At 50.1% G+C, this 27,023-nt stretch overlaps 1 protein-coding gene and 1 pseudogene across 3 annotated transcripts; one reads left to right on the top strand and one right to left on the bottom strand.

Annotated features, from left to right (window-relative positions):
• Positions 1-1,455: 1,455 nt before the first annotated feature.
• Positions 1,456-23,432, bottom strand: Slc22a8 (solute carrier family 22 member 8). Of its 3 annotated transcripts, none has more exons than XM_047518127.1 (11): positions 23,154-23,432; positions 20,669-21,025; positions 8,425-8,528; positions 7,725-7,879; positions 6,898-7,066; positions 4,643-4,766; positions 4,309-4,424; positions 3,189-3,403; positions 2,403-2,511; positions 2,053-2,256; positions 1,456-1,963 (listed from the first exon to the last, which is right to left on the bottom strand). In XM_047518127.1, exons 2-11 carry the CDS (start codon positions 20,999-21,001, stop codon positions 1,864-1,866), a joined length of 1,629 nt encoding a protein of 542 aa, XP_047374083.1. In that variant the 5' UTR covers positions 21,002-21,025; positions 23,154-23,432; the 3' UTR covers positions 1,456-1,863. The 3 variants fall into 3 exon arrangements, with proteins under 3 accessions (XP_047374083.1, XP_047374084.1, XP_047374085.1); XM_047518128.1 differs by lacking the exon at positions 23,154-23,432 and adding an exon at positions 21,733-21,785; XM_047518129.1 differs by lacking the exon at positions 20,669-21,025.
• On the top strand, positions 21,159-25,316 carry LOC124958453 (cAMP-dependent protein kinase type I-alpha regulatory subunit-like; annotated as a pseudogene).
• The last annotated feature ends 1,707 nt before the right edge of the window (positions 25,317-27,023 follow it).

Below are 27,023 nucleotides of genomic sequence, written 5' to 3'. Positions count from 1 at the left end.
AGGTGTGGATTCAGCACAGGGAAGTGATGAGTGTCCTTCATGAAAGCAGTGTCAGAGAAGAAGGGGACAGGAGCTGGAGGGTAGTGAATGTAGTCAGGAAGGAGATGTGGAGGAGGCAAATGAGGAGGCACCTATGAGGTATGGCTTCAGAGAAGAGAAACAGACAGTGTGGCCCCTGGAGGGAGTTCCGGCATCCAGGGAGGCTTTTGGATCTTGTTAATGTGGAAGAGGCCTGAGGTCATTGAACTGGGGATGGAGAGAGGGAGTGAACAGAGACCCACAGAGGAAAGGGAGTGGTTGCTGGTGGGAGAGACTGGATGCAGAGCCCCAGTCGGAGGCTCTGCAGGGACTAGAGAGAACCAGGGAACATTGCGTCAGATGTTGACAGCAGTCTGCTTTGGCTGTGGTGGTCTCAGTTAAATAGAGATAAAGCTGACTATGGGGCATGAGGTTGGGACGTGGATCAGATATTTGGGACACACAGGGAAGGAGGGCCAAGACCAGATGAGCCCCAGCTTCTGTTTGCAGCCCCTCTGGGTTTGTTTGGTCATCTGCTCACAGGCATGCGAGGAACACTGAGTTTCCCAGCACAGGTCAGATGGACACATACCTCAAAGCACTCGCACACCATGCTGCTATGCCCTGCATGTCCCCGAAACTCGTGTTGAAACTTAATCCCCGTTGTGATGGTATTAAGAGACAGGGCACTTCAGGGAGGGAAGAAGTCACAGGGATGCTGTTATGGTTTAGATTTTAAATGTCCCGCAAATGCTCATGTGCTGAAGGCTGGGACCTAACTGGGACCCCAAGGTGGAACCCTTAGGAGGTGGAGCCTAGAGGAAATAAGTTGGGTCACAGGGTCGTGCCCTTGAAGGGATCCCAGCCCCTTGCTCTCTCTCTGCTTCCTGGTCTCCATGAGGTGAGCTTTGCTCCACCATGTGTTCCCAACCATGATGTTCTACCTTGCCCCCAAAGCAAGGGGACCAAGTGACCATGGACTGAAACCTCTGAACTATGAGTCAAAAATAAATTAATCTTTCTTTTAAGTTGTTCATCTCAGGCATTTGGGCACAGTGATGGAAAGCTGGCAGCTCTATTCCCAGATCTGGATTTCTGCTCTGGCATTATTTTGTCACTTGGGGATGCAGCAAGAAGGGCCTCACTAGACATTGAATACTGGTGCATTGACCTTGGATTTCCCAGCCTCCAGAACTGGAAGCAATAACTTCTATTGTTTATAAATTACCCAGCCTCTGGCAGTCTGTTATAATAGCACACACAGACGAGATACATGCACATGTTTACACCTACCCAACTTGAATTTATCTGGGTGTCCATATCTGTATGTACATTCATATACAGATGGACAGATTGTGTACCCTCATATTCACATGGTGATTGGCCCCCTTCCTCACCTCTATTTCTGAGCAACGAGATTTAAGTTATTTACTGCTGTTTATTGAAATTTCCCATTGAAGAAAAGAATTGGGGATGAGAAGGGGAAACTATAAGGACTGATTCAGGGGATCTCAGGGGAACAAAGCTGGAACACAGAGGGAAGGCTGGGACACAGTAGAGAAGGGATAGACAGAAGAATGGCAGGGCCTGGGTTGCAGGAAGGAGGAGTTCAGGGGTGGGTATGGGAAGGGCTGTGGCCAGAACTTTGAACTGGCCAGGGATGGGCTGGGGACTCTGGCGGAGGAGGTGGAGATGCCTTCACTGGGTTCTTAGAAGGCTTAGTCCTGGGAGCATGGACCCATCCAGGACCTCCCCCCAACCTCCAGGGTGCCCAAGAAGCCCAGAGGCAGGCAGCATTCTGGCTGGGATCAGTCTGAAGGACTGGGAAAGGGGGATCTGTTTTCCTCAGCTGGGGTCCTGGCCTGATTCACAAGGCTTCAGAGGGATCCTCTGGGATGCCTTTTCTGCTTCTGGTTCCTGCTTTGTCTCCTTTCCTTGATGGCGCCTAGAGACAGAAAGTGCAGGAAAAGACTTGAGCCCTGACCTGTTTTCCCACAAAGGAGCCCTGGTGGGGGCCAGAGGCAGAGAACTCACCAGTTTTGCACATCTTCAATGGTCTCTGGCAGAGGTCGATTGAGAGTCTCAGGCAGGAAGAAGGCTGCACTGCCTCCCAGTAGGGCCATGGTCCCATAGATGACATTGGGGACGAAGGGCTTCACCTCACCCGTGATTTTCACCAGTGGGGCTAGCATGCTTCCCACGCGGGCCCACAGGTTATTAATGCCCATACCTGTTTGCCTGGGAGGGTTCAGAGGAGGGATTGGCTGCCTGTGTGTGTGGTTCTTAAAGGATGGCCCTGGGACACTGGGTGGGGGTGGGAGGATGCCACACTCCCAACTTGCCCCGTATGCTTTGGCTGGGCCTGTCCCAGGTCCAGCACCTACCGGACAACTGTGGGGTAGAGTTCACTCGTGTAGAGGAAGAGGCAGCTGAAGGAGCCAGACAGGCATCCCTTTCCAAACACAGCCAGTGCTGTCTTCAGGATCTGCATGTCTGTAGGGAGAAGAAATTGTGGAGGATCTTGGTGATCAGGAGAACCTGAGTATTCTTATTCCTCAGCAGACTTTATCTCCCTTTTTGCTTTGGCTGCCAGGAAGCTCAGACCCAAACTTAAAGGTAGTAGTCCCTCTGCTATTCCTAATGCTTTGCATGCTTGACACATGTCCTGCTCTGTTTGTGTTTTCCCCAATTCTTATTCCCATTTAAATTTTGTTGTATATGTTCTTCTTCTAAAATACCTCAAGTTCTTTTGGAAGGACATATGTGTATCAATAAACATCTAAATAAAATGAAAGTGGTTCTTCCACAGTTACAGTAGAATAGGTTGTGGGATCTTTCTCATGGATTGGACTCTGTTGTTTCCCCATTTCAGATCATTCTCTGTAGTGATGTTACCTAGGACACCTTTGGTCCCTAACAATTCCTCACACTGTTCAGATATCATCGTATTTTGCCCAGTCCAAGTTACATCTGGAAAAGAGCTTTGCTATCACCTAGTCCAACTGAATTATTTTCAGCTGGAGAGACCTGACCTCAGAGAGTGTAGGGACCAGTTCAAAGCAACACAGTGAATAAGAAGCAGAGCCAACAGAGTTGGAGTCTCAGTCACCCATTTTCTAGGCTGAGGCATCTTCTCCTAGAGGGTTTCTGGGGTAGCCCCAGCCTCTCACCTGAAGGCACAAAGATAAGAGCTAAGATGGCCCCTCCTGCCAGTAGCAGGAGAAAGGCCTGAGTGATGTGCCGGCCCAGATAACTTATGGAGAGGATGGTGATGAACTTGGCTGGAATGTCGACCCCTCCGAAGATGACCTGGAGGATGTAGAGGTTGACGCCAAATTCTTCCACCCCCATAGCCAAGCTGTAGTAGGCAAAACCAGTGGAAAACCTGAGGGACAGAAAGGGATTGGTTAACATCTGCAGCCAGACTGAGGCCTCTTCCCCTACTGGTCACTGTGTCACCAGAATGATGAATAGTTTCATTTCTTGTGCATCTGCAACTGGTTGGCAGGGAAGGAATGCTTGCGTGAATTTTGAGGTTTCTGAGACTGTCTGCACTCAGTGAGAATGTGTGGGATTGATTGGCCATGTCTGACGTGGGCATGGTCAAGGGTGTCATGGCACAGGTGCCCATATTATTCTCTAGGGAATAGAGGGATGGGAAGGACTCTCAGAGACCAAAGGAGGCAATCAATGCTCTTTCTTGGTAGGCAGCTGTTGAACATCTGGATTGGGGGAGATAAAAGTCAAACTCCGCACAGAGGTCAAGTACTTCTTCCCCTCTCAGAACTGTGGAACCCCTTTTGCAGGTTGCTGAACAGGTCTGATACTATTCATATGAGGATGGTCAGGATGGAGTGTGGTCTCACCACTGTGTCGGAGAAAGGGCTTCGAGGAAGTTGAGAAAGTCAGACCGAAGAGAAGACTTGGGAGACACGTAATTTCTGCCTGCCAGCCAGAGGGGTTCCAGAGGGCAAATTCAATGACAGAGTCAGAACTTGGGGAAACTGCCATTGCTGGGATGTACTCTGGTGTAGGGGTCGGAAGCACCTGCCCTGTGGTGGAGGGGGTTTGTGTGACCTCGGAGGGAAGCATACCCTGTTGGGTGAACCTGGATGTGGGGCAGGGAGGCAGCAGATATCTGGGACTGAGTCTGGACCGTGGTGCTCAGGGGAGGTGGCCCCTTGACCTCTCTTGTGGGTGCCCTGGGTCTTGCCCATATGTGAGACTACTGAAGGCCTTGTTCATCATCCTGCCTTGGCAAGGTGTGGCTGGGGAGTGATGGTGCCTTACCAGGCCAGGGAAAGACAGAGGGTCATGTGGCGCAGGATGGGTATCCGGAACAGGTCCGTTGTGCCATACTTGATCTTGGTCAAGGAGATGTCCTTCTGCAGATTGAATTTCAGCTCCTTGGGATAGAGGAGGAGGGGTGCTGTTAGTGGACCAGCTGGTGGACAGAAGAAAGGAAGGAAGGAAAGGAAGTGCAAATCTGGAGCCTCTGGAAGAATTAAATTGGGGGCTCAGATGGGATGTGGGCTGTGACCAGAGGAAACAGAGGCAAGTGGAGGGCCACCCTAGAGCAGAGCACAGGGTCCTGCCCCTGACTACAATCCCTCTCTGCCCCTACCTCCAAGCTGAGCTTTTCCCCCTCCTCCTTCTTGCCATTGAAGGCAGCCACGTGTTGGAGTGTCTTCAGGGCCTTGGAGAACTTTCCATTTAGGACCATCCAGCGTATAGACTCTGGTATCCACCTGGGGGCCAGAGTCAAGTCACAGTTGCTCCTCCCACTCCAGAGTCCCTTTAGAGAGGCTGGAAGAACATCAGCAGCCAGGGCCAAAGGGTAGGAGGTCTAGAAACCTGAGCTGCCAGATGGCAGAATCCGTGAATTTAAACTTGGCCCAACTTTGCAGCTGGGCTGCCTGTGGCCAGCACAGATTCTGATATTCTCTTCTTCCCCTTCCAGAAGAGACTTTCCTCTGCGCCCCCCGCCCCCCAACCTGGGCTTCTTGTTGTTGTTGGGTGTCTTCCTTGGCTGAGAGCCCCAGGCCCTAGGCTAAGGCAGGTGGAGCCTGGGGACAGGGTGGCATGTTCGAGGCTGCACAGATGGAGGGCCCTGCACGTCCACCTCTCCAGCTTTCCTTGGGCTGAATTTCCTGACTGTTTGTTGAAGAAGGGGCAGGGTTGCAGTCTCAGGACAGCTTGGGAAGGAGGTTGGAGGCCAAGGTGAGGGCTGAGGCCTAGGGATTGGGCTGAAGGATCCTTCGCCTCCACAAAGGACCAACTTTGTGTGTGTGTGTGTGTGTGTGTGTGTGTGCGCGCGCACACACATGCGTGTGCAGGCAGCCTACTCTCCTGTGTCCCAGGCTAGGCTTTTGGGGCTGCCTTATGCTGAGCAGTCACCTGAGGGACTAGGTGAAGAGGAGAAGCCCCAGATGAGGGGAGAAAGGAGTGGTATTGGAGAAGGCTGGTCCAAAGTAGGGTCATCTCCAGTTGTGACCTCCAAGGGTTCTCAGGGCCTGGCTCTGGTGAGGTCCTTGGGAGTGGATATTGGTGTGCTGGTCTCAGACCACTGCCCTCAGCTGATGGTGGTGGCTTCCTGGGCCTATTGCTATCCACCTTCGTGGTCTTGTGGTTTTGGTTTCTACTCTGGCCGTCTTCTGAGTCTGCTGTCCCCAAGGTCATCAAGGACCCACACACCACGGGCAGGACCTGAACTCTTCTTCTCTCCCTGAGAAGAATGGCAGCAATAGCTTCTAATTCGTGAAGCTCCCTGTGGACCAGGACCACAAAACTCTGACTAACAGTCAATATCATTCCCATTTTATCTAAGAAATCTTGAGGCTCAGAGTAGGTAAGTCACACAGTGAGGTGGTCTGAGCCCTTGACTTTTTTCTCTGCTGACACCTGCTCCTTTTTTCTCTCCCAATTCTGACTACTCTTACTCTGTTCCCATCCAAGGTTGGGGACATGCCTCTGGGCTCCACCCTGGGCCTCAGACCACCTCTCTTGCTCTCTTATCCCCAGATTGCCCATCCCCTCTAAAGGCTTCCATTTTGATTTCCAAGTTGAGATTCTATCTCAATTCTTCACCTTTTCACGTAACCTTGGGAGATGTCATGAGAATCAGAGACGACATAGGCTGGTGTCTGGAATGAGGCCTTATACATAATAAATGTTCAATAAAAAAAAAAAGACTGCTCCAAAAAATAACTTTTCCTGGGCTCCTTGGTGATTTTCAGTACTTTGGCTTCAACAATGAACCACAGAGGCTCATTCCCTGTCTCGGTGTGGGCTCAGGCTCCACGTGCTGATAGCGAGCTCTCTGCCCACTCCTACCCAGACACTTCAATTGTTGTAGGTTCCCAGGCTGGAGTTTCTCTTTGGACATTCCTACTCTTTGTACTTCAAATCTGAAAGTTCCCAAATTCTGCAGATTCTTCCTTCAAAATGTTTCTCATATTTATCCCCCAGAGTCCTTCTGCATGCATAGTCCCTTCCTTTCTGTTGCTTGTCCCCACACATCTGGGACCATTCTTTCACAAACAGAACATCGGCTAGGCTTGACAGCCCCATAGAAACCTTTCCATCTCCCTCTACATGTGGTCGAGGCCTCCTTGGACTTCTGTGCTCTTTAGAGTTTGGCCTCATCTCATTTGTCTCGACTCACCCACTTCTTCAGCTGCCTGCAGCCCCAAGTGCCCCTCCCCTGCTCCTTCCTGCAGTACGCCTTGCTTATGTAACTACCCGACCCTGGGTGCCCTTCCTTGCCTCTGGGAAGGGTGCTGAGGATGGACAGAGTTGGCCAGCCAGGTTAGGCATGGGCTCCCCCCGTTTGACCTTGGTAGGTCTAAGGAGGGAGGAGAAAAAGAGAGGACCACATACCAGGACAACAGGGAGAAGATGAAGTAGGGAACAGACACCGTTAACTGTAGCCAGCGCCACTGAGGGATGGCATAGGCCAGGCCGGACAGAATGAACTGGCCAGTGGTGTAGCAGTACCCAAATGCTGTCGACGAGATGGCCCGCATCCAGGTGGGCACCCATTCCACATCTGTGGGAGGAGCCCAGGGACCAGATTAGGGTCCTGTTAGGGCCCAGGCACCTCCCTGTGAAGGGCACCAGCTCCTGCCTTCCAATAGCTACCTGACCTGCTCCTGATCCCAAGGGTTCACCATCCCTGCTTGCAAATACTGCACCTGAGGGCCAAGGAGGTAGGACCCAAACCATGGTCTGTCTGCTCTCAGTTCACACTTTTTTAAAAAAAATTTCATGTTTCTGCAGTGCTGGGAAGTGAATCCAGGGCCTTGCACGATCTAGGCAGGTGCTCTGTCACTGAGTCACACCTCCGGCCCCTCTGGCTCACACTCTTGACCACTGCCCCTCCAGTGGCAGGTAACTTCTCTTGTTTTGCCTCAGTTTTCTCTTCTGTACAATAGAAAGAACAGTATCTGTCACTCCTGCCTATGGGCACAATGAGACTGTACCTGGAGGAGTGCCAGGCTCAGGGTAAGTCCTCAGGATGGAGAGCTGCCATTATTATGCTTTTGGCAGTTATGTTCAGAGGGGGCCTCTGAGGTCCTGAGAGGGGCAGCACCTTTCTCGAGATCCCAGGGAGTCCTCTGATGGAACCAGGCTCAGACCTGCTTTTTCAGCTTCTGGCTGGTGCCCTCCACCCCCAAACCCTGTTCCTTGGCCCCACTGTGGCTCACTCAAGATGACCGTGCTCAGGGTAATGCCTGAGATGCTGAAGCCGGACAGGAAGCGGAAGACCATGTAGATGGGGAGGGAGGGGCTGAAGGCTGTGCCTGAGCCACAGGCGGCCAGCAGTAGGTAGCTGCATGTCAGGATGGGCTTCCGGCCAAACCTGCAGCTCAAAGGAGAGGAAGGGCCTGGTTAGCCACTGTGTGCCTGCCAAGGTGAGTGACTCTGCAGGCTTTGGGGCAAAGGGCTGGACCCCTCCTTGGCCTCCCCACTGCTGCTCAAGGACCAGGTAGAGCACATAACTCCCTCCCCAGACAAATCCTTGCAGTAATTGTTGTTTTTCAACAAGTTTGCGGTTAAAGGGTTGAGTTAATGAGTTATCTCCTCTACCCCAACTTAGCTGACTGGGCAGGGGTCAAAGGACCACTTATCTCTAAGCTGTCCATCTGTACCGCCTTCATGTGGTCATGATGCTGTGTCCAGAAACCTGGAGGCTTTGCCTCTGGGTGTGGGGAGGCCCCAAGACTTAAATGGTCAGGCCTTGGGGCAGACAGGAGGCTGGGATCTAGAAGGGGGATGGAACCTGCCCAAGGTCGCCCAGAGAGGCCCACCCTCCTCTCTCTCTCCCAGATCTGTTCCTCTTTAAGGGTGTGTGGGTGGAACATCGAGGGGACAGGCCGTCCCCGTGGGCTACGCCCCAGGCCTCACCTGTCAGACAGTTCTCCAAGCACGAGCCCTCCAATCAGGATGCCAGCCATGAAGATAGACTGGGCCATCTCCTTCAGTTTGCTGGAGCTGCACACCAGATTCCACTGCACGGGAACGAGGCAGGGCCAGGCCAGCTCAGCGCAGACCCAGCCCTGACCCTCGCTCCCTCTCCCGCCACCCTGAACCTGGCCCCTACCTCCCAAGCACCAACTCTTCCTTCCATCTGGTTGGGGGGCTCCTTGGGTCTGCCTGTGGCTTGTGGGTCCCTGATCCACACTTGCGCAATGACAACATCCCTCAAGCCATGTGTGTCCCGTCACATGGCTGAGAGTCTTCTCAACTCTCCATTCAGATCTATCCCAACCTCCTTCCTTCTCTCCTCAAGCTCACCGGTGTCTCCTTGGCTCTGTTTGCCTTCTCCCCTCCCACCGACACCCAGGGCCAGTGCCTCTGCCGGCACCCTTGACCTCATCCTGGGCTGTAGCCTGGCCACTTCCCCCACCCCCATCCCCAGTCCTCTCCCTCTCGCCTGACTCCTCCCCCGCTTTCCTGTGTCTTCAAATCTCTGCCACTTAACAACCTCTTTCCTTCCCACGTCCACTCCATTTCTCTTCTCCCTTGCACCTCTCTGCCCTCATCTCCACTTGTTTCTCAATTCTGCCCCCACTAGCCACGGAAGCTGCACTCGCCAAAGCCCCTGTGAATCCCTTTTCACTAGCAAAATGGGACCTTCTGTGTCCTGAACTGGCTTGGCCCTTGGCAGCCATGGCCACTGCTGACCTCTCCCTCCACCCTCCACCCTCCCGCTCTTCACCATTCTGCCTACCCCTACCTGAACGCCTTTCCTTCTGCCTGGCTCCTCCTGGGTCCTCCTCTCTGTCCGCTTTCCCCAGGCAATGCTGTCTTTCCAGTGACTTCCATTACTATTTACACCAAAGTCTCCAGCCCAACCTCTCTTCTGGCCTCCAGACCAGGAGATTCTGCTGCCTTCTTAAAACCACTACCAGGATGACGCCAACCACATCTCAGACTCAGGAGGACTTGTCACCTCACCCTTTGGAAGGTCCCAATCTCAGTGACTGGCAACTTTCTCTCTTAAAAAGAGCTATTTTATAAATTTATAGTATTTTAAATTGATGAATTATAATGGTGTTACCTTTATGGAGAGCCGTGTGATGTTTTGATATATGTGGAGACATTAGATCAAGGTGATGAACCTATCCATTGCCTCACTGACTCATTTTTTTGTGATATTTGAAATTTCACCTTAGTTATTTTGAAATATACAATGTGTCATTATTGACTGTTGTCACCTTGCTGTGCAGTAGATCTTTTTTTTTTTTTTTTTTTTGCGGTGCTGGGGATTGAACCCAGGGCCTTGTGCTTCCGAGGCAAGCACTCTACCAACTGAGCTATCTCCCCAACCCTGTGCAGTAGATCTTAACACCTACTCCTCTGTCTAGCTGAAACTTGGTGCCATTGGTATCTCTTCACCAGTGCTCCACTTACTCTCCTCCATGTCCCCCAAGGCCCCTGCCAACCATTACTTTATTCTCATTTCTAGCAATTTGACATTTCTAAAAAATACTGGGATTGAAATATATCCCTAGCCCTTTTTTATTTTTATTTTTCTGAGACAGGGTCTCAGTAAGTTGCCTAGGCTGGCCAACTTGTATCCTCCTGCCTCAGCCTCCCAAGTAGATGGAGTTATAGGCACACATCACCTAACCTGGCTAGGAATTTAACTACTTTTAGATTTCACATACAAGTGAGATGATGATGGTAAACCTCTCTTGACTCCTCCTGCTCTCTCCCAACCCCACAATCATCTGACTCTTAAGCTTCTCATTAAAAAAAAATGTCCTGAATCTGGATTCTTCTCTCTCCCCTAAAACTGCCTTAGTGTGGGGCTCACCATCTTTCCTTGGATTAATAATAATAGCTGATGTTTACCAAGGGCTCACTAGCTATTTACTATCTAGGGACTAACATCATCCCTATTTTATAGAATGAGGCCCAGAGAGAATTATTGTGACAATCTTCTGGTCTCTCCTTTATTCTCATTCTCACTTTTCCATTTCTTCCACGAGAACCAGTCTCACTTTTTCCATTTCCAGTTGAGAAATGGCTTTCTACAACTCCAGCTCCAACCAGGTTTCTGCCTTGCCAGAGTACTCGCTGGCTTCCTCTTTCCCTTTGTTTCCCTTTGGCTGATGATGGAGCTCTATTGACAGGTTTCCAAGGCCCTCCATGCTCTGGCCCTGGCCTATCTGCTCTAATCTCCTGCTAATCCCCAGCACACACCCTTTGCCCCAGCCATCCTGAATTATTTGTATAATGAAGTGGAGAATTTTATTCACTAGAAATATCTCCCTAGAATGTTTTGGAAGTAGAACAGCGTGGGGGTAGGACCACATATCTGGGGAACTCTTTTCTACTTTTCTCTGCTGAAAGTGAGGGAGGATGTGGCTGTATGAAGATTCCAGGTCTTCCAGATGTCCCAGAGAGGCCCAGCATGGCCAGCAAGCCTGGCGGTCCCTTCTAGCAGGGAAGGAGCCTGAAGGTATGAGGGTGGGGGAAGGTAAACCATGAAGTGAGGGTGCATGGGAAAGAGCAGGCCAGTCTAGACAGACTCTGGTACTTTGTGACATGCTGTGTAAAGCCCTTTTAGGAAAATCTAAAGGCAAGGCCTACTGTCCATGTAAGTTCATTCACTCCTTCTTCCAACTATACAGTCCATTTCCCAGGTGACCCCGAAGCTGCATGCTGAGGCTGGCTTTGAACTCTCGATCCTCCTGCCTCAGCCTCCCGAGCTGCTGGGATTACAGGCATGCACCCCAGCACCTGCTGCCATGTGGTTCTTGACAGTGGAATGGGAGTGGAAGGTACATGTTTCTTCCACCTTGCTCAAGAGAGAATCCCTGGCGTGGGCTTCTGTGCTATCTCTCCTCTTGTTGTTGGGGATGGCAACAACTGGAATCACTTTGGAAACCCAGTGTTGAAGATGGCAGAACTCTTAGTCTGGATTCCACCAACAGCCTAAATTACAACTCTTTTTTTTTTTTTTTTTCTTTCTTTCTTTTTTCCCCATCCTGGGGTGCTGGGGATGCGAACCCTGGTCCTTCTGCATGCAAGTCAAGCGCCCTACGAGATGGGCTATATCGTCAGCACTGAATCACAACTCTTAACATGAGAAAGAAAAATGCTTCTGTATTTTTTAAGCCACAAATTATTGTTAATTCTTTTGTAATAGCAACGCGGCCTATCCTGGTACATACCACAAGAAGGTGCAAATGGAAATTAGACTTTTATCTCAACCTTTACCATATTTAGTGTCTTAAGAAATGGAGGGTTTGGGGGCTGGAGTTGTGGTTCAGTGGTAGAGCACTTGCCTGGCATGTGCGAGGCCCTAGGTTCGATCCTCAGCACCACGTTAAAAAAAAAAAAAATCCACTGACAATTAAAAAATATTAAAAAAAAAAAAAAAAAAAAAGAAGTCAGGGGTCTGTTCAGATCATGGGAGAGTCAGTGTCAGACCTGCTTGTATTAGTTTGAGGCTGCTGCCTGCTTCACGGTCTGAGACCAGATCTGCTGGGTCTTGGTTTCTACTATGGGACTTACGATCTTGTGGGCTTTAGAATAACTGCCACATGCCAGTTTCTACCAGAACACTGAGAAATTTCCAAGAAATAGTATTCCTGGAATGAACTTTGAGTCATGTTTAGGACACGTTTGAAAGGCCTACGAGGCCCTGTAGGATCTGCTCCCACCCCTAGCCCTCTTGCGTCTCTGCTCTCAACTGCTGCTTCCTACTCCCTTGCACACTCTGCTGTAGATGCCTTGGTCACCTTGCTGTTCCATACACCTGTCAGTCATGCTCCTACTTGAGTCCTGGCATATGTCTTTCTCTTTACCTGCAATGCTCTTCCCCTGGGTCTTGGTCCAACACCACCTCCAGATCTTAGCTCAAATGTCATCTCAAAGAGACCTTCCTTTACCCTCCTATTTAAAATCTTAACCCCCCAGAAGACTCTTTCTCTCTACCTTACGTCATTTTTTTCTATGGTTTTTATACCACCAGACATACTACATATCTTTCCTTTTTTTGATTTATTGTCTAGTTCTTCCCCAAGAAGTCAGCTTGATGAGGATAAGACTTCTAGTCTGTTTTGTTCACTACTGAACTTTAATTGCCTGACACATAGTAGGCACTCAGTAAATACTTGCAGAACTGAATGAGTGAACATTCTACAGGAAGAACAGAGGGAGGGTGAACCTTAGTGGTTAGAGATTTGTGAAAGTCTAAAGAAGAGGTCATCCGTACTACATTCCACATGCTGTGAGAACTAACATTGTCAGAATGAGTATATAGTACTAATTACACAGCCACATGTCAGTGAGAAGTGTTCTTTCACAATCACACTGGAAAAACTTCTATGGAAAATTGTCTACTGGAGGGTTATCACCTTTGGGTGAAGTCTTGAAGCTTAGGAGGAGGAGTGCTTCATGGTTAAAGATTAAAAATCTGAACTTCCATTGCACTCTAAATTGCTCCCAGAGATTTCATGGTTATTGAAGTTCATCAGAACTGATCGATAAACGTGGTTACGGCTGCCCTGCAGGGCTGCACAGATCCTGGGGCTCAGATCTGAGGTGTGCAACTGTTATTATGGGTTTAATCATGTGCCCCAAAAGACACACTGAAGTTCCACCTTCTGTTGCCTCAGAATTTGACCTCATATGCAAGGAGGATTGCAAACGTAATCAGCTGAGTTAAAGTGGGGTCATACTGGAGTAGGTTGGGTCCTTAGTCCACCATGACTGGTGTCCTTCTAAGAGGAGAAGAGACACACAGGAGAATGATAGGATGGAGGCTGAGGTTGGTGGGATGCATCTAGAAGGTGAGGAATGCCAAGGATTGCCAGCAACCACCTGAAGCCAGACGAGGCAAGGAAGCAGTCTTCCCCCAAGGCTTTGTAAAGAGCACAGGGACACCTTGATTTGGACTTCTAGTCTCCAGATCTGTGAGACAATAAAATCTCTGTTGTTGGAAGCCCCCAGTTGGTAGTACTTGGTCCTGGCAGCCTGAGAGGCGCTAGTGGGAAGGGGTTAGGGACAGAAGAGCATCACACTGAGGGAACCAGAGATAGAGTGAACGGAAAAGGTCTTTAAAGACAGCCTGAGATTTGGGGGAGAGGAAGATATTTAGAGAGACTTTTGGCATGCTTCTTGGTAGTTAGCTGTGCAAAGTTCCTAAGAAGGCCCTATTAAGAAAACCTGGGGGCTGGGGAGATAGCTCAGTTGGTAGAGTGCTTGCCTTGCCAAGTATAAGGCTTTGGGTTCAATCCCCAGCATGGCAAAAAAAAAAAAAAAAAAAAAAAAAAAAACCTGGAGCAGAAAGCTCGATTAAAGAGAGCGATTTGTGACTCCATGCATAGGCTGGTGGCATCCTAGGGTTTAATCAGGTCATACTGTGATTCAACAGAGGCTCCAGAGCTACTGGGCTCCTCTTTGCTTTTTGACTTGCCTCACTCCAGTAAAGTGGCCAGACCTTTGAAACTCACGTCAAGATCATCCTTTCTGAGTGCCAGGAACTCCTCTTCTGGATGCCTGGCACACGTAGGTGGTCAGGACTCCCAGTGTGGTCAGGTGTCCCTACGCTCTCCTTCCACTCCACTCTCCCATTTTCACCTCCAGCAGGCTGCATGTCACACAGCATTCCAGACGCTTATTTACTTGTTTTCCTCTCCTGTAAGTTGCAACCTCTCCGAGGACAGAGAACATCTCATTTGACTTTTTATCCCTGGCAGCTATCAGAGTTGTTAGTAATAGTAAATATTAATGTTTGTCTAATGAAAAATTAATGGGTGAACAGGGCTGGGTTATTATGCATATTTTCTGATGAGGCCAGAGAGGGAAAGATAACTTGCTGGTTGGTGGGATCTAGTTACGAGCTGCCTGGTGCTTCTCTCCGGCCCTTGGCACGGCCTTGGTTCATTCTTCTCATCAACTTTGGGCAACTGTAATAGAATTCTTGCCGCCCCACCCCCCCTCCTAGTCCAATGTCAGTATTTTTTTTTTTCTTTTCTTGGAATTTTATCTGAGCCCCAAAGGGAACGGGGTTCTGGGAGCAATGGATAGGAAGCTCACTATCTTCCTGCATGGTCTGATGCACCAGGAAGGTGGCAGGGAAGAGAGATAAGGGCTACTATGCTCAGGAGAAAGTTTTTGTGAGTAATGTCATAACAATGTTATGAAATAGGTACTATTATTATCTCCATTTTTTGAAGAACCAGAGGCTCAGAAGATAAGTGATGTGTGCAAGCATTGCTTGGTTTATTTCAAGGCAGAGACTCAAAGTCAGGTCTGCTGGATTCCCAACTGATGTCCTCGACCATGGCTACAGCTCCCTGATGGCCCACCGTGTGCTGCGTCTTGAGCCCTGGACTACCAGAAGAAAGGCGTAAGACATGGCAGCTGTTGTTCTGAGCTACTACCGAACAGTGTAGCCCAGGATGGAATCACGGTTGGAGGAGGTGGTCGAGGTCAGAGCCAGGTGAACTGGTCAAAGTCTAAAGTGTGAGGTGTGGAGAGGTTCAGAAGTTGAAGCAGCAGCAAGAAGAGTGGCCAGGAGACCCCTTCAGAGGGTAAGGCAGAAAGTAGGCAGAAGGTCAGGACAAGCCATTCACCATGATCAGCAGGATGAGTGGGCAAGCTAACTGCCAAGGACCTCACATGTCCTCTCTTCCTCTTAGATCTAGGGCAAGGAAACAGCCTGTCTTAACTTTGGGGCCTTGTGGAAAAAAGGTCAGACCTTGGGGAGAACAGCTGCTGTCCTTAGTAGGTCCCTGACGAAAATGGACTGGGAACAAGGGCCAAAGGGGGTGAGCCAGGGTTTTTTTTTTTTGTATCAGGGATTGAACCCCGGGGCGCTTAACCACTGAGCCACATCCCCAGCCCTTTTTGGCATTTTATTTAGAGACAGGGTCTCACTGAGTTGCTTACGGCCTTGCTGAGTTGCTGAGGCTAGCTTTGAACTCATGAGCCTCCTGCCTCAGCCTTCTGAGCTGCCGGAATTACAGGCATGCTGGAATTACTGCTCCTGACTGAGCCAAGTGTCTTGGGGAGCGTCAAAAGGACTTGAGCTCCAGCTCTGCCCCCTAAGAGCTGTGTGTTCCTCAGCCAGTTACTTAACTTCTCTGTAGTTTAGCTACTTCATCTGTACCTGTAGGTACGTGGTACCTGCTTCTCAGGATTGTAAATGATTATAAATGATGTACTCAGTGAAGAGCACCCAGCACTACACCTGGAGAACAGTGGACACTCAATTCACAATAGACTTTTTATTATTATTGTCTCATACCATTGTGAACCTGTGATGCAGTAGATGGGATGGGTTCTGGATACAGAACCCCCTGGGTCACCATCATGTCTGGAAAGTCTCCCTTCTGGATCTAGCCCAGTGTATTTCTCTGTAAAGTGGGAACTGTAATGCCTGACTTGCAGGGTCATGAGAGAAGGAGTGCAAAGCTACAGCTCAGGGCCCTGCATACAGCAGGTGCTCACTCAGTGAGTTCTTGACCCTGGAGATCCCACTCCTGTGCATGTGATCAGGAGTCTTCTAGGTCAGGGATGTCACTGGGAGTCATGCTGCCAGAATGGTGGTCAGGGAGGGACTCCCCCAGTCCTTATCCAGGATTCAGATGGGAGGTTAGGAAAGAGGTGGAAGGAGGGATGCCCAGGGCAGGGTCGAGGGCCACCAGTGGGGATTGAAGTTGGAATGGGACTGGAGACAAGAGATGGATCCATGCTCTGGAACTGGGTAGCCTGGAATTTGTTGATGGGGATGGAGAGAAGTCAGAAGTGGTTGACCTGGGACTCTGCAGGGGAGCCTCCAGGGCAGAGACCTACATCTGGGAGGACCTCTTGGGTGGGCTTCTTCCTTCTTTAGCAGCTGACCAGGGCCTCCAGTATAGTATGTGGGGGGTGGGTTTCTTGTGGCCCTGGAAATAGGATGGTGCGGCTCAAGGCTCACATAGGAATCTCGGGGGCTTTAAAGGGCTGCACCTTGCTCATGCACAGCCAGACCCAGGCCCAGGCCCACAAGGATCACAGGGCTGAGGTTCCATGGGGTGGTGCTGTGGACTACACTCTGCTCCAGGGAACCCAGGGCCCAGCAACTAGCCTTCCATGCTTTCCAGACATAATAGAAAGGCCTTTGTTTCCTCTTAATGTCCCAGTAAAGCTCCTTCTGAAAAATCCTGACCTCGTCTCTGCTGCACCAAGAGAAAGGAATTCGTGGTCACCCCTGCCAGGAAAGCTTAGGGGATCAGAAGGGGGAGGGAGACCACCTCCATTCCCCTGTCCAGACCCTGTGCTGAGCCTGCCCTCTCCACCAGATCAAGTCCTCTCACCCCATCCTGCAGATGAGGGGACTGCAGTGGGAGAGGGGAGGTGACCCACCAAGTCCACCAGAGGAACTCGAGGCGGGGGTCATCGAGATTGGCAAAATCTGGGAACCTGGGTGAGCCATGAAGTGCTGAGACAGCAGACTCCCCCTTTTACCAGAGGATCCCCCTACTGTCTGTGGGGATTAATCCTCTAGTTCTCAGACATCTCTGTTAACAACATCAACAAAGCAGCAACAGCCGCTGACATTAATGGAATGCTTCGAAGGCACCAGCCCCGTGCTGAGTGCTGTCCTTGGTTATTTTCTTTAATCTCCACACTTGCTTTCTTGTTCCTTTTCATGGCTGAGGACACCAAGACTTCTGGGAGTTGTGACATTCCTGGTGGGCCGTAGAGTCAGGTGATTTCTGGCTGCCTAACTCTAGTCCACTATCCCAAGCTCATCAGGGTCAGGTGGACCCAGCTTGCTCATTACTAAATACCCTGCCTTCTTTGTTACCACCCTCCCCACCCAGTCCCCTGCCTCTGAGCTAGAGATCCATCGCAAGGTAAGGTCCAGCCGCTGCTCTACTTCCACCTCATGGGGGCCAGAACCACATTTCACCCCACCCCAAGCAGATGGAGCCCCGTTCATGTTCATAGCTGAATGAACAGAACAATCAGAGGGCTCTGGCCCTGCTGTGCAGGTACCAGCAGCTGGCTGGGACTGCCCCTATGGACCTGTCCTGTGGGAGCTCATCGAGAGTCCCTAGGGAGTGAGATTCTGATACAGAGCTAAATGAGATCTGACCTGGAGCAGGACGCAGTACCCTGAGGCCTGGGACCCTGGTATCTCTTTGGGATGCAGGTTCACACTGGCCCAGTCGCTGGAACAGTGACTAGGAACTTGGTGGGCACAGAGATGAATTGACACTTGACTGAGTACAGGTCTACAACCTCTTGGTTCTTGGTGAGGCTTCCCTGCCAAGGAGCCTGCCTGGGGCATGACCTGGAAAGGAAGCCACTTCCCAGCTGTGTCTGTGTCCCCACGGATGCCAGGGAGCATGTCCTCCACTTAGCACTGACTGAGCACTAATTTCACATCGAGAACCGTGATGACAGAGATGGGCGGCAGACTCCTTGACCCGGAGGGGCCACTGCAAAGTATGTTGGGGGGCTGATCTCTGGGCAGGCCTGTCCACCCAGTAGCCTCTCGGGGTGCAGCGACGTGGCTGGTCTCACAGATTGTGGGCTGGGGACCGTGCAGCACCAGGAGTGTGGCTCAGGAGCCTGACCCCAGTGGGCTGACTCCCCCTCCACCCTTTATGAATGTGGTGCCTGGCCCAGGCACCTGTCCCTCAGTTCTCCTTGTCTGTGGAAACAGCAGGGTGGTTGCGAGGCCATCTGAGCAGAGCGTGCACCCAGGTGGCACCTGGTGAGCGTGCTGGAGATGTTAGTGATGGGGCTCCTTAATGGTTCCCCGTAGGTTTTTTATTTCTTTGCTAGGTCACATTTTTGAAGGACAGGGATGGTGGCTTTGACTCCTTCTCTTTGTTTCCCCAGATGCACAGCAAGTCACCCAGACATAGGGAAACTTACAGACATATCTTCCACTCCTTCCTCGCTCCTCACCCTCACGCCCACTCAGTGGCCATGTCCCGCGGACTCCAACTCCCTAACCTCTCTGGCGTCTACCTCAGCCATTCCTTCTACTGTCATCTCTCTCCTGAATTCCTGTGCAACTTGCTAATGTGTCACCCTGGGTGCTTGACTAAAAAGGTCTACGAGTCACTCTCTGACCTGTAGCCAAAGTGACAATTCTGAGAGGGAGATTTGAGCATGCCACTCTCCTGCTTAGCAGCACCACTTTCAATGGCTCCCTATTGCCTTTGTCTCGGAGGTCCTCCTACAGCCCTTTCGGGTTGCCAGCTCCCAGCACTTGCGACCCTGACCATTCTGCACTCTTCACGCGTCTGTGACTTTGCCTTTGACCCCCAACACTGTGCCTCGTGCCTGAAGTGCGCCTGCCCTCTTCAGCCTGCTTCCTCACTGGTCCCCTCCTTCACACGCAGGGCCAGCACTGCCGACTCCAGCAAGCCGTCTGAAATGCCCCCTCTGGGCTCCCAGAGCCCTCTGGGTTTACAAAGCACGTATTCATTCATTCCACAAATATTTATTCCGCAGAGTGCCTCCTCTGCGCCAGGCATTAGTCCAGGTGCCGGGGATAGAGCAGTGAGAAGCAGCTGAAAATCCCTGCCGCGGAAGCATGGCGCGTCCCTCTAAGCTACCCGTGAGGCATGGGCCCGCCTCCCCACTAGAGGTGGGCTTCCGGAGAGCAGGCGGGGCTGCCTCAGTATTCAGCACTAGGTGTTGTTCCTAAGTGCTTTGGATACTTGGTGCATGTCAGGAACTATGCTTGACGCTGAGGAGGAAAAGTGAACATAGGAAGAAATGTCATCTAGGAGCTGCAAGAGCAGCCAATGCAATGGTTAGAAGCACAGCTCTGGGGACAGGTGCCTGAGTGCAGAGCCGCAATCTGCCACTAACTGGCAATGCAAAATGCAACCTTCAGCAAGCTACTTAACCTCTCTGTGCCTCAGTTTTCCCATCTGAAAAATGGGTCAGAATACTCACTATCCTATAGCGTTGTCAAGAAGATTCAAAGTATTAATATTTGTTAAGAGCTTAGAATAGTGTCTGGCACACAGTAAGTGCTTTATATATAAGTAAACATGTAGCCAGGTGCAGTGGCACATGCCTGTAATCCCAGTGGCTCAGGAGGCTGAGGCAGGAGGATCGCAAGTTCAAAACCAGCCTCAGCAACTCAGCGAGGCCCTAAACAACTCTCAAAATAAAAAAAAAATAAAAAGAGGGTTGGGAATGTGACTCAGTGTTTAAGCACCCCTGGTTCAATTCATGGTATAAAAAAATTATTAAACAAAGGAATTAGAATACAAAGACTCAATATAGATAGTACTGAACTCAAATCCTACCTCTGCCAGCAAAGGGAACTCAGGGAGCCAGGCTGAACCTCTCTGTTTCCTCATCTGTGAACTGGAGATAATAACATTTCCCTCTAAGAGATTACATCTCCTGGGATTCTAAGAGTCCACATCCATAGGGTGGTACCAGGCTTTTACCAGGTAGTTCTTTTACAGAGGCAAAATCTGGATCCTGCCTTCGATGAATCTCTACTCCTCCATGAAGCATCCCTTGAATTCTGTGGTTTTGCCCTCATTGAACTCTCATAAACCCATGTACCTCTTATGGGTTTTTGCTTTAAGTCCTAGTTCTGAGACCAACTGGCTATGTGGCAATGAGCAATCACTTCCCTTCTCTGAATCTTAGTGTGTGTGCGTGTGTGTGTATGTGTGTGTCTTAGTGTGTGTGCATGTGTGTGTATGTGTGTGTGACGAGCAAGGTCACATGTAGGGAAGGGAAATAGAAATCACCCTCAACAGAAAATTGTTGTTGGAATCAAACAACAGTGCTGCAAAGCACCAAAATGTGCCTGGCGGTTAGTAGATGCTCAATAAATACCAGTTCCCATTTCCTCATCTTCATCTGATCATAGCCTCCTGACTGGCCTGTCAGTTCACTGAGGAATCTGATTTAACTCAGCAGTTCCTGGATGTGGCAGGTGAGAAAGTCAGCAAACCCACGAAGAGACGAGTGCGGGAGAACCCAGACCTCTTGGTTGGCCTGCGTCTGCCCCCAGCCCCCTCCTCCTGCATCCCAGTGCCCTGTCCGGAATTCCTGGTGAGCCTCAGCCTCCTGCTTTTTCTCCTGTCCACGAGTGACTCGGGATATGTGGGAGACCCGAGGTGAGTTGAGGGAGAGGGGGTGCCAGGCATACCTCTGTCACAATGGTGTCCCTGGTGCTGTTGTAGACCCAGCCGTCCAGGCATGGCTCGGTGGCCCCCTGGGTGTCATTGGGCAGGCTGGTGTTGGGCAGATGTACGAAACGGAGGCACTTCTCAGGCTCCCCATTCGGGCCCATGGGGAGCACCCAGGGCCCTGCGGAGGTGTTGGGAGGCGGGCGACAGTGGTGGGCAGGGGTGGTTGCTGTGAAGATCTGCAGCAGGTTGTGGTTGGCCATGCCGAGGATGGGGAGGGCGAGCAAGGTCACATGCAGGTACTGAAAGGGGCCCATGCTGCCCACTCGGTCCAGAATCTCGGAGAAGGTCATGGTGCCAGACAAGATGAGCCAGAACTGCAGGCAAGGCAACAGGCCGGGGGGAGGGGCATGTGGGTGTGTGCACGCCAGCCTCGGGGACAGGGCAGGAGCACTCGCACATGGACGTGCCCAGGCGTATGTGCGAGCACGTGTGTCCATGTGTGCCGAGATGCGGGGGCTCGGGCGTGTGCGTAGACGCATGTGTGGATGTAAAAGGATGTGCCAGGTGCGTGGGGAGATGGGGGCTAGCAGGCGTGGGCATGTGTCCAGGTGTGTGGACACAGCAGTGTCTATAGGTATGTGTGCATTGAGGCTGGAGCATAATGGCACAGCTGGGTGACTGTGTGCATGTTGTGTGTGACCTTAGCTAGACGGGTCACACAGGCTGCAGGCGTGGGACAGCGCAGTCCACATAGAAGAGACCAAGAGGCCCAGTCTTGGATGTTGGCTACACAGGACGGATGGTGGGGATGGGTGGGGACATCCTGATTGCTCTAGGCAGACACAGGGCTAGTGGACTCAGTTGCCTGTCAGGAAGGGCCTCCCCAAGCCTAAGCTCTCAGCCTCCTGACTTTTGGTTGTTCCCCCATACTGGAATATTTAAAAGAGCCCACATAGTACTAGACCCTCTGGGAGTCAAGTTAGAGACTTGAACACAAGTGTTGGAAAAGTAGGGCCTGGCCTTGCGGGGGGTGGGGGTGGGGTCCTGGGTGTTGGGTTTGGGGGCCCTCCATCCCTCTCACCTGGTGGCTGAGTCTGGCTCTGGAGGAGCTGGAGGTGGATGGAGATGAGGCCCCTGCTCTGTCCTAGGGTCCGGCAGCTGCTGTGGCTGGACAGCTCAGCTCCAGCAAGCCCTGTTTGTGCCTCCCTCAGGGGGGCCTTATATAAGGCATAAGCTGCTTCCTGGGCTAATGTTTGACTTTCTTGGGAGGATTAACATCACTGGCAGGGAGAGTGCTGTTGGACCCACCATACCCAGCTTTCCAGAAAGGGCTGCCTCAGCAAAGCCTGATGGGAGGAGGGGGTGGGGGAGTGACTGAGCCTAGCAGGGGTGCTGGCTGGAAGAGGGCTGGGCAGCCCAGGCAGGTTCACCTAATGGAGAGTCTGGGAAGGGGTCTGGCCTGAGCCCTGATAGTCCAGGGTCCAGGGTTCCTCAACTCTGATGTTCTGAGAACGACCAATGGGGAGCAGCTATTGCCTGTGAGCAGACAGCTTTCTCTACCAGATCACCTATTTCTGTCTGGTGCCTCCCCGGTAGGTGCATAAAGACTGCCTCCCAGGAAGTATCAGGACATATTCAGACAGAATGTGTCCCTGACATCTGTCCTTGGGCCCAGGGCTGCCATGCACTGACCCGCTGGAACAACCAGGGCCTCCCCTGCCTGAGACTCTGACCCAAGAAACCCCTTCCATCCTACTCTCAATGGACACAAGTGGGTGCTTCCCTCTGAGAACCAACTACAGTCTCTATAGTTTTTGTTTCCCTGAATATAATTTAAATTAGATAACAATGTGCTTCCTGAACAAAATGTAGGGTGTACAGACAAGTCAAATCAAACCAAACCACATAGCCAGTGTTCACTGGAGAGTCAACTGGGAAGAGTTTAGGTATGTCCTTCTAGCTCTTTCCTCCACAGATACTTTCATCTAAGACCCCGTCTTCAAGCAGCCAATTTTAGGGTCAATTAACCCTCACATGGACCTTATTACTCTCCTGGCATAATCAACAAGGAAATTGAGAGGTTAAGTAACTTGCCCAGGGTCCCCTGGCCAGGAAAAGCAGCAGGGTAGGGGCACTGTGGCTCTGAGCCCGTTTCTGATCCTCAGGACCACTGTTTTCTGCGTCTGTAGGGCACTGTCGTCTTGCTTCTCCCTTAGCAAAGTCACCTAGCCTGGTCTCCATCATCACTCCTGCCTGACTTAAACTGTCTGTTCCTATGTCCAGGGACCCCTGGGAGCTGTCCCATCCTGCTGACTCTGGGGCTAGGGAGTGGCCCACTTAGGGCTCACCTTCCCCTCTTCCTGGGCCCCCTTGTCCACCAAGGCGGCATCCAGCCTCAGTGCTCAGGCTGGGTTCCTCCAGCTGAAGTGCCTGCAGCTCTAGCCCCCTACTGCAGAGCAGGCTCAGCGGCCACCCGGGGTCCAGCCCCTCCTCTCCACTTACCACCTGGGCTCAGCGGTTATTGATGTTCTCCCAGTGGCCCGAGGCAGGGCAAGATCCGGAGTCATCAAAGGAAGATTAAATCACGCTCCAAGGCAGCCGAGGGGTTGTTTTAGGAAGGTTGCAGCCGAGGGGTTGTTTTAGGAAGGTTTTCGACTGTGAGGCTTGCAGGGAGTTGGGCTGCAGCTCCCAGCCCCCCTGATCTGGGTATTCGCCCTCTTAGAGATTTTCTGGTTCTTAATTGGCCTGGGTTATCCGTCTGTTCCCGACCTGGTGGAATGTTGTTTAAAAGCGCCTGGAGACTTCCCTGAGGCTGCTGGGGTTGAGCCAGAGTATACATATCCCAACTGCCCAGTCGGGGGCGGCCCCATCCGGGCAGCACCCCCAGCCCCCAACGGATGCGATTGGGTTCCTGATACCTGAATCAAGGCTACTGGGAATCGTGTGATGCACTTGTGTGACCTTGGGGAAAATCACCTCTCCCTCGACCTCTGGCTTCTCTTCATGAGTTAAATGGCTTAAAAAAAAAAAAAAAAAAAAAAAGCATCAGAAACCTCTTATTCAAAGAATATATTGTAGGCTATCACAGAGTGGAGCCGGGCTTCGAGAGAAGCGCTGCGGGAGCTGGGCACCGGCGCCGTCGGGCACCTGCAGTCCCGCGTCCGCCATGGCGTCGGGGGTACCGCCGGTGAGGAGCGCAGGCTCCAGGCATGTGAACGCTGTGTGCAGAAGCACAACACTCAGGCACTGTCAAGGACTCTGTTGTGCAGTTGTGTACTCCTCGACCTGAGAGACCCATGGCATTCCTGAGGGAAGACTCTGAGAAACTGGAGAAGGAGGAGGCAAAACAGATTCAGAATCTGCAGAAAGCAGGCACCGCACAGACTCAAGGGAGGAGGAAATCTCTCCTCCGCCCCCCAGTCCAGTGGTGAAGGGTCGGCGGCGACGTGGCAGCTATTAGCGCTGAAGTCTACCTGGAGGAAGATGCTGCGGCTTATGTTAGAAAGGTTATACCAAAAGATTAGAAGACAATGGCTGCTTTAGCTAAAGCCATTGAAAAGAATGTACTGCTTTCACATCTTTTTTTTTTTAAATTCATATTTATTGTAAACAAATGGGATACATCTTGTTTCTCTGTACTCGAAGTAGAGGCATACTGTTTTTGTAATCATACATTTACCTAGGGTAATAATTTTTGATTCATTCTGTTATTTTTTCCTCCCCCCCACCCCTCCCACCCCTCTTTTCCCTCTATACAGTCCCTCCTTCCTCCATTCTTGCCCCCCCTCCCACCCCCCATTATGTGTCATCATCCGCTTATCAGCAAGATCATTCCTCCTTTAGTTTTTTGAGATTGGCTTATCTCACTTAGCATGATATTCTCCAGTTTCATCCATTTGTGTTTTCACATCTTAATGATAATGAGAGAAGCGGTATTTTTGATGCCATGTTTCCAGTCTCTTTTATTGCTGGAGAGACAGTTATTCAGCAAGGTGATGAAGGGGATAACTTCTGTGTGATTGATCAAGGAGAGATGGATGTCTGTGTTAACAATGAACAGACAACCAGTGTTGGGGAAGGAGGGAGCTTTGGAGAACTTGCTCTGACTTATGGAACACCTGGAGCGGCCTCTGTCAAAGCAAAGACAAATGTGAAACTGTGGGGCATTGACCGAGACAGCTATAGAAGAATCCTTATGGGAAGCACACTGAGAAAGAGAAAGATTATGAAGAGTTCCTTAGTAAAGAGTCTATTTTAGAGTCTTCGGACAAGTGGGAACGTCTCACTGCAGCTGATGCATTGGAACCAGTCCGGTTTGAAGATGGGCAGAAGATTGTGGTGCAGGGAGGACCACGGGATGAGTTCTTCATTATCGTAGACGGGTCAGCTGCTGTGCTGCAACGATGGCCAGAAAATGAAGAATTGGTTGAAGTGGGAAGACTGGGGCCTTCTGGTTATTTTGGTGACATTGCACTGCTGGTGAATCGCCCCGGGGCTGCCACAGTGGTTGCACGCGGCCCCTTGAAGGTGTGAAGCTGGATCGACCTCGATTTGAACGTGTCCTCGGCCCATGCTCAGATATCCTCAAATGAAACATCCAGCAGTACGACAGTTTTGTGTCACTGTCTGTCTGAAACCTGCCTCCTGTGCCTCCCTTTTCTCCTTGTCCCGGTTCATGCTTCACTTATGCAGACTACTTAATTTTCCCTATTTGCAGTAACAAGTGGCCACTGGCATCGCAGCTTCTTGTCTCTTTATATTAAAAGTTGCTTTTATTGCACCGTTCTCAATTTCGAGCCTTAACTGAATGCTCACACACAAATAAATAGAGTTCTATGGACTTTGCTGTTACTGCTTCTCTCTGTGCAGTGTTAGTGTTCAAACTGGGCAGTGAGTGCCATGCTTTTTGGTGAGGGCAGATCCCAGCACCAATGAGTTACCATAGAGTAATGATGTAACAGTGCAAGATTTTTTTTTTTGTAAGTGACATAATTTTCCAGTCAAGCATATGTAGACTGTGGTCATAAATGCTATATTTCTTTATTGAATAAATGGTTTCTCATTGAGTTCTAAGGATTAGGAAAAATGGATATAGAGAAATCTTAGTACAGTAGAACGATATCTGCCTGTAATTAAAACTAGTTTAAGGGTGAAAGAATGCCCATTTTTGCTAATTATCAGATGGATATGGTTGGTTCATACCCCAACCCTTTACCTGAATTTTTGTTCGCCAAGCTAATTTTCCTGGTTTTGTTTGTATTTTGTTAACTGTTTCTTCTCCAACTCTGAAATATTCTTAGGTGTGGCTATCTATACCAGCCTTTTAAGTTTGAAACCAAATCATAGACTACAAATACTGGGTTATGATTGAACTTCATCTGCTCACAGATTTATTTATCCAGTTAGTGCCAAATACATCAGACGCTGAATTGGAAATAAGAATTTGAGGCCTATACTTTAGAGCTTTCGGTTAATATATGTTCTTCATTTGACTCATGATCTCCTGTGTTCAGTAGACTGATTCCAGGAGATTGGATTTGCTGAGAGTAGATACAGGTGGAGTAAATGTCACACAGAAAAATGAAAGTGATGTTAAAGGGAGGAACCAGGTGGACAAATTTCAGTGTGGAGAATTTTTTTCCCCACTAAATTCATTCGGGCATGAGGTTTAGGAATAAATTTTGTACTTCGGTTTAACATTTCCCCCCTCCTTTTTATGTCAGCTAGAACTTCTGGTGGGGTGGGGTGAGGGAGGGTAGGATGGGGTGGGATGGGATGGGATGGGATGTATCTGTGTGTGTCTAAAAGGCCATCCTGTTGGAAGACCTGCTCTCTTGTCTGTCCTCTATTTCTCTGGCAGTCTTTTATTTTATTTTTTAAAGTCACCTTGTGTTTTGAGTCTTACCTGTAACTCAGTATTTTTCTGCCTTATGTGTTATAATATTCCAATGATACCCAATGGTTTATTTTTATTGTGATTTTTTAAAACAAAATTTCACAGTTCCATAATGTAGGCACTTTTATTTTCATTGTGATTTATGTATATCGTAGGGTAATATTTGGGAGTGACTGCAAGCATTTTTCCTTCTGTGTGCAACTGGTTCCTATTAATAATCCTTTCTCCTATTCCCAGGTAATTTAAATTGGACATGATAGATTTCTCTCTCTCTCTCTCTCTCTCTTTTTTTTTTTTTTTCAGATTTTAGGTTGTTACTAACTTTGGAAGATAAATCTGGGAAAGAAATTTTATTTACATGTTAGTGTAGGATAGAAAACCACCTTGTTAAAATTTTTTAATTTCCAAAATCTATATTAAATGAGGGTTTTCTACTCTGTACTTTGTTTAGCTCTCTTTTTTATACTTAAAAAACT

Source organism: Sciurus carolinensis, chromosome 11 (assembly GCF_902686445.1).
Source record: "Sciurus carolinensis chromosome 11, mSciCar1.2, whole genome shotgun sequence".
Classification (NCBI taxonomy): Eukaryota; Metazoa; Chordata; class Mammalia; order Rodentia; family Sciuridae; genus Sciurus; species Sciurus carolinensis.
Note: the sequence above shows the minus strand (reverse complement) of the source record. Positions and strands in the feature narration are given on the sequence as shown.

Excerpts from the sequence above, each read along its gene's own strand:
- Slc22a8 (XM_047518127.1), bottom strand. The coding sequence starts at position 21,001 with ATGACCTTCTCCGAGATTCTGGACCGAGTGGGCAGCATGGGCCCCTTT. Across the intron at positions 7,067-7,724 it reads CCTGAGCACGGTCATCTTGA|ATGTGGAATGGGTGCCCACC; the intron begins GTGAGCCACAGT and ends CTCCTCCCACAG. Across the intron at positions 2,512-3,188 it reads TCTTATCTTTGTGCCTTCAG|ACATGCAGATCCTGAAGACA; the intron begins GTGAGAGGCTGG and ends TTCTCCCTACAG.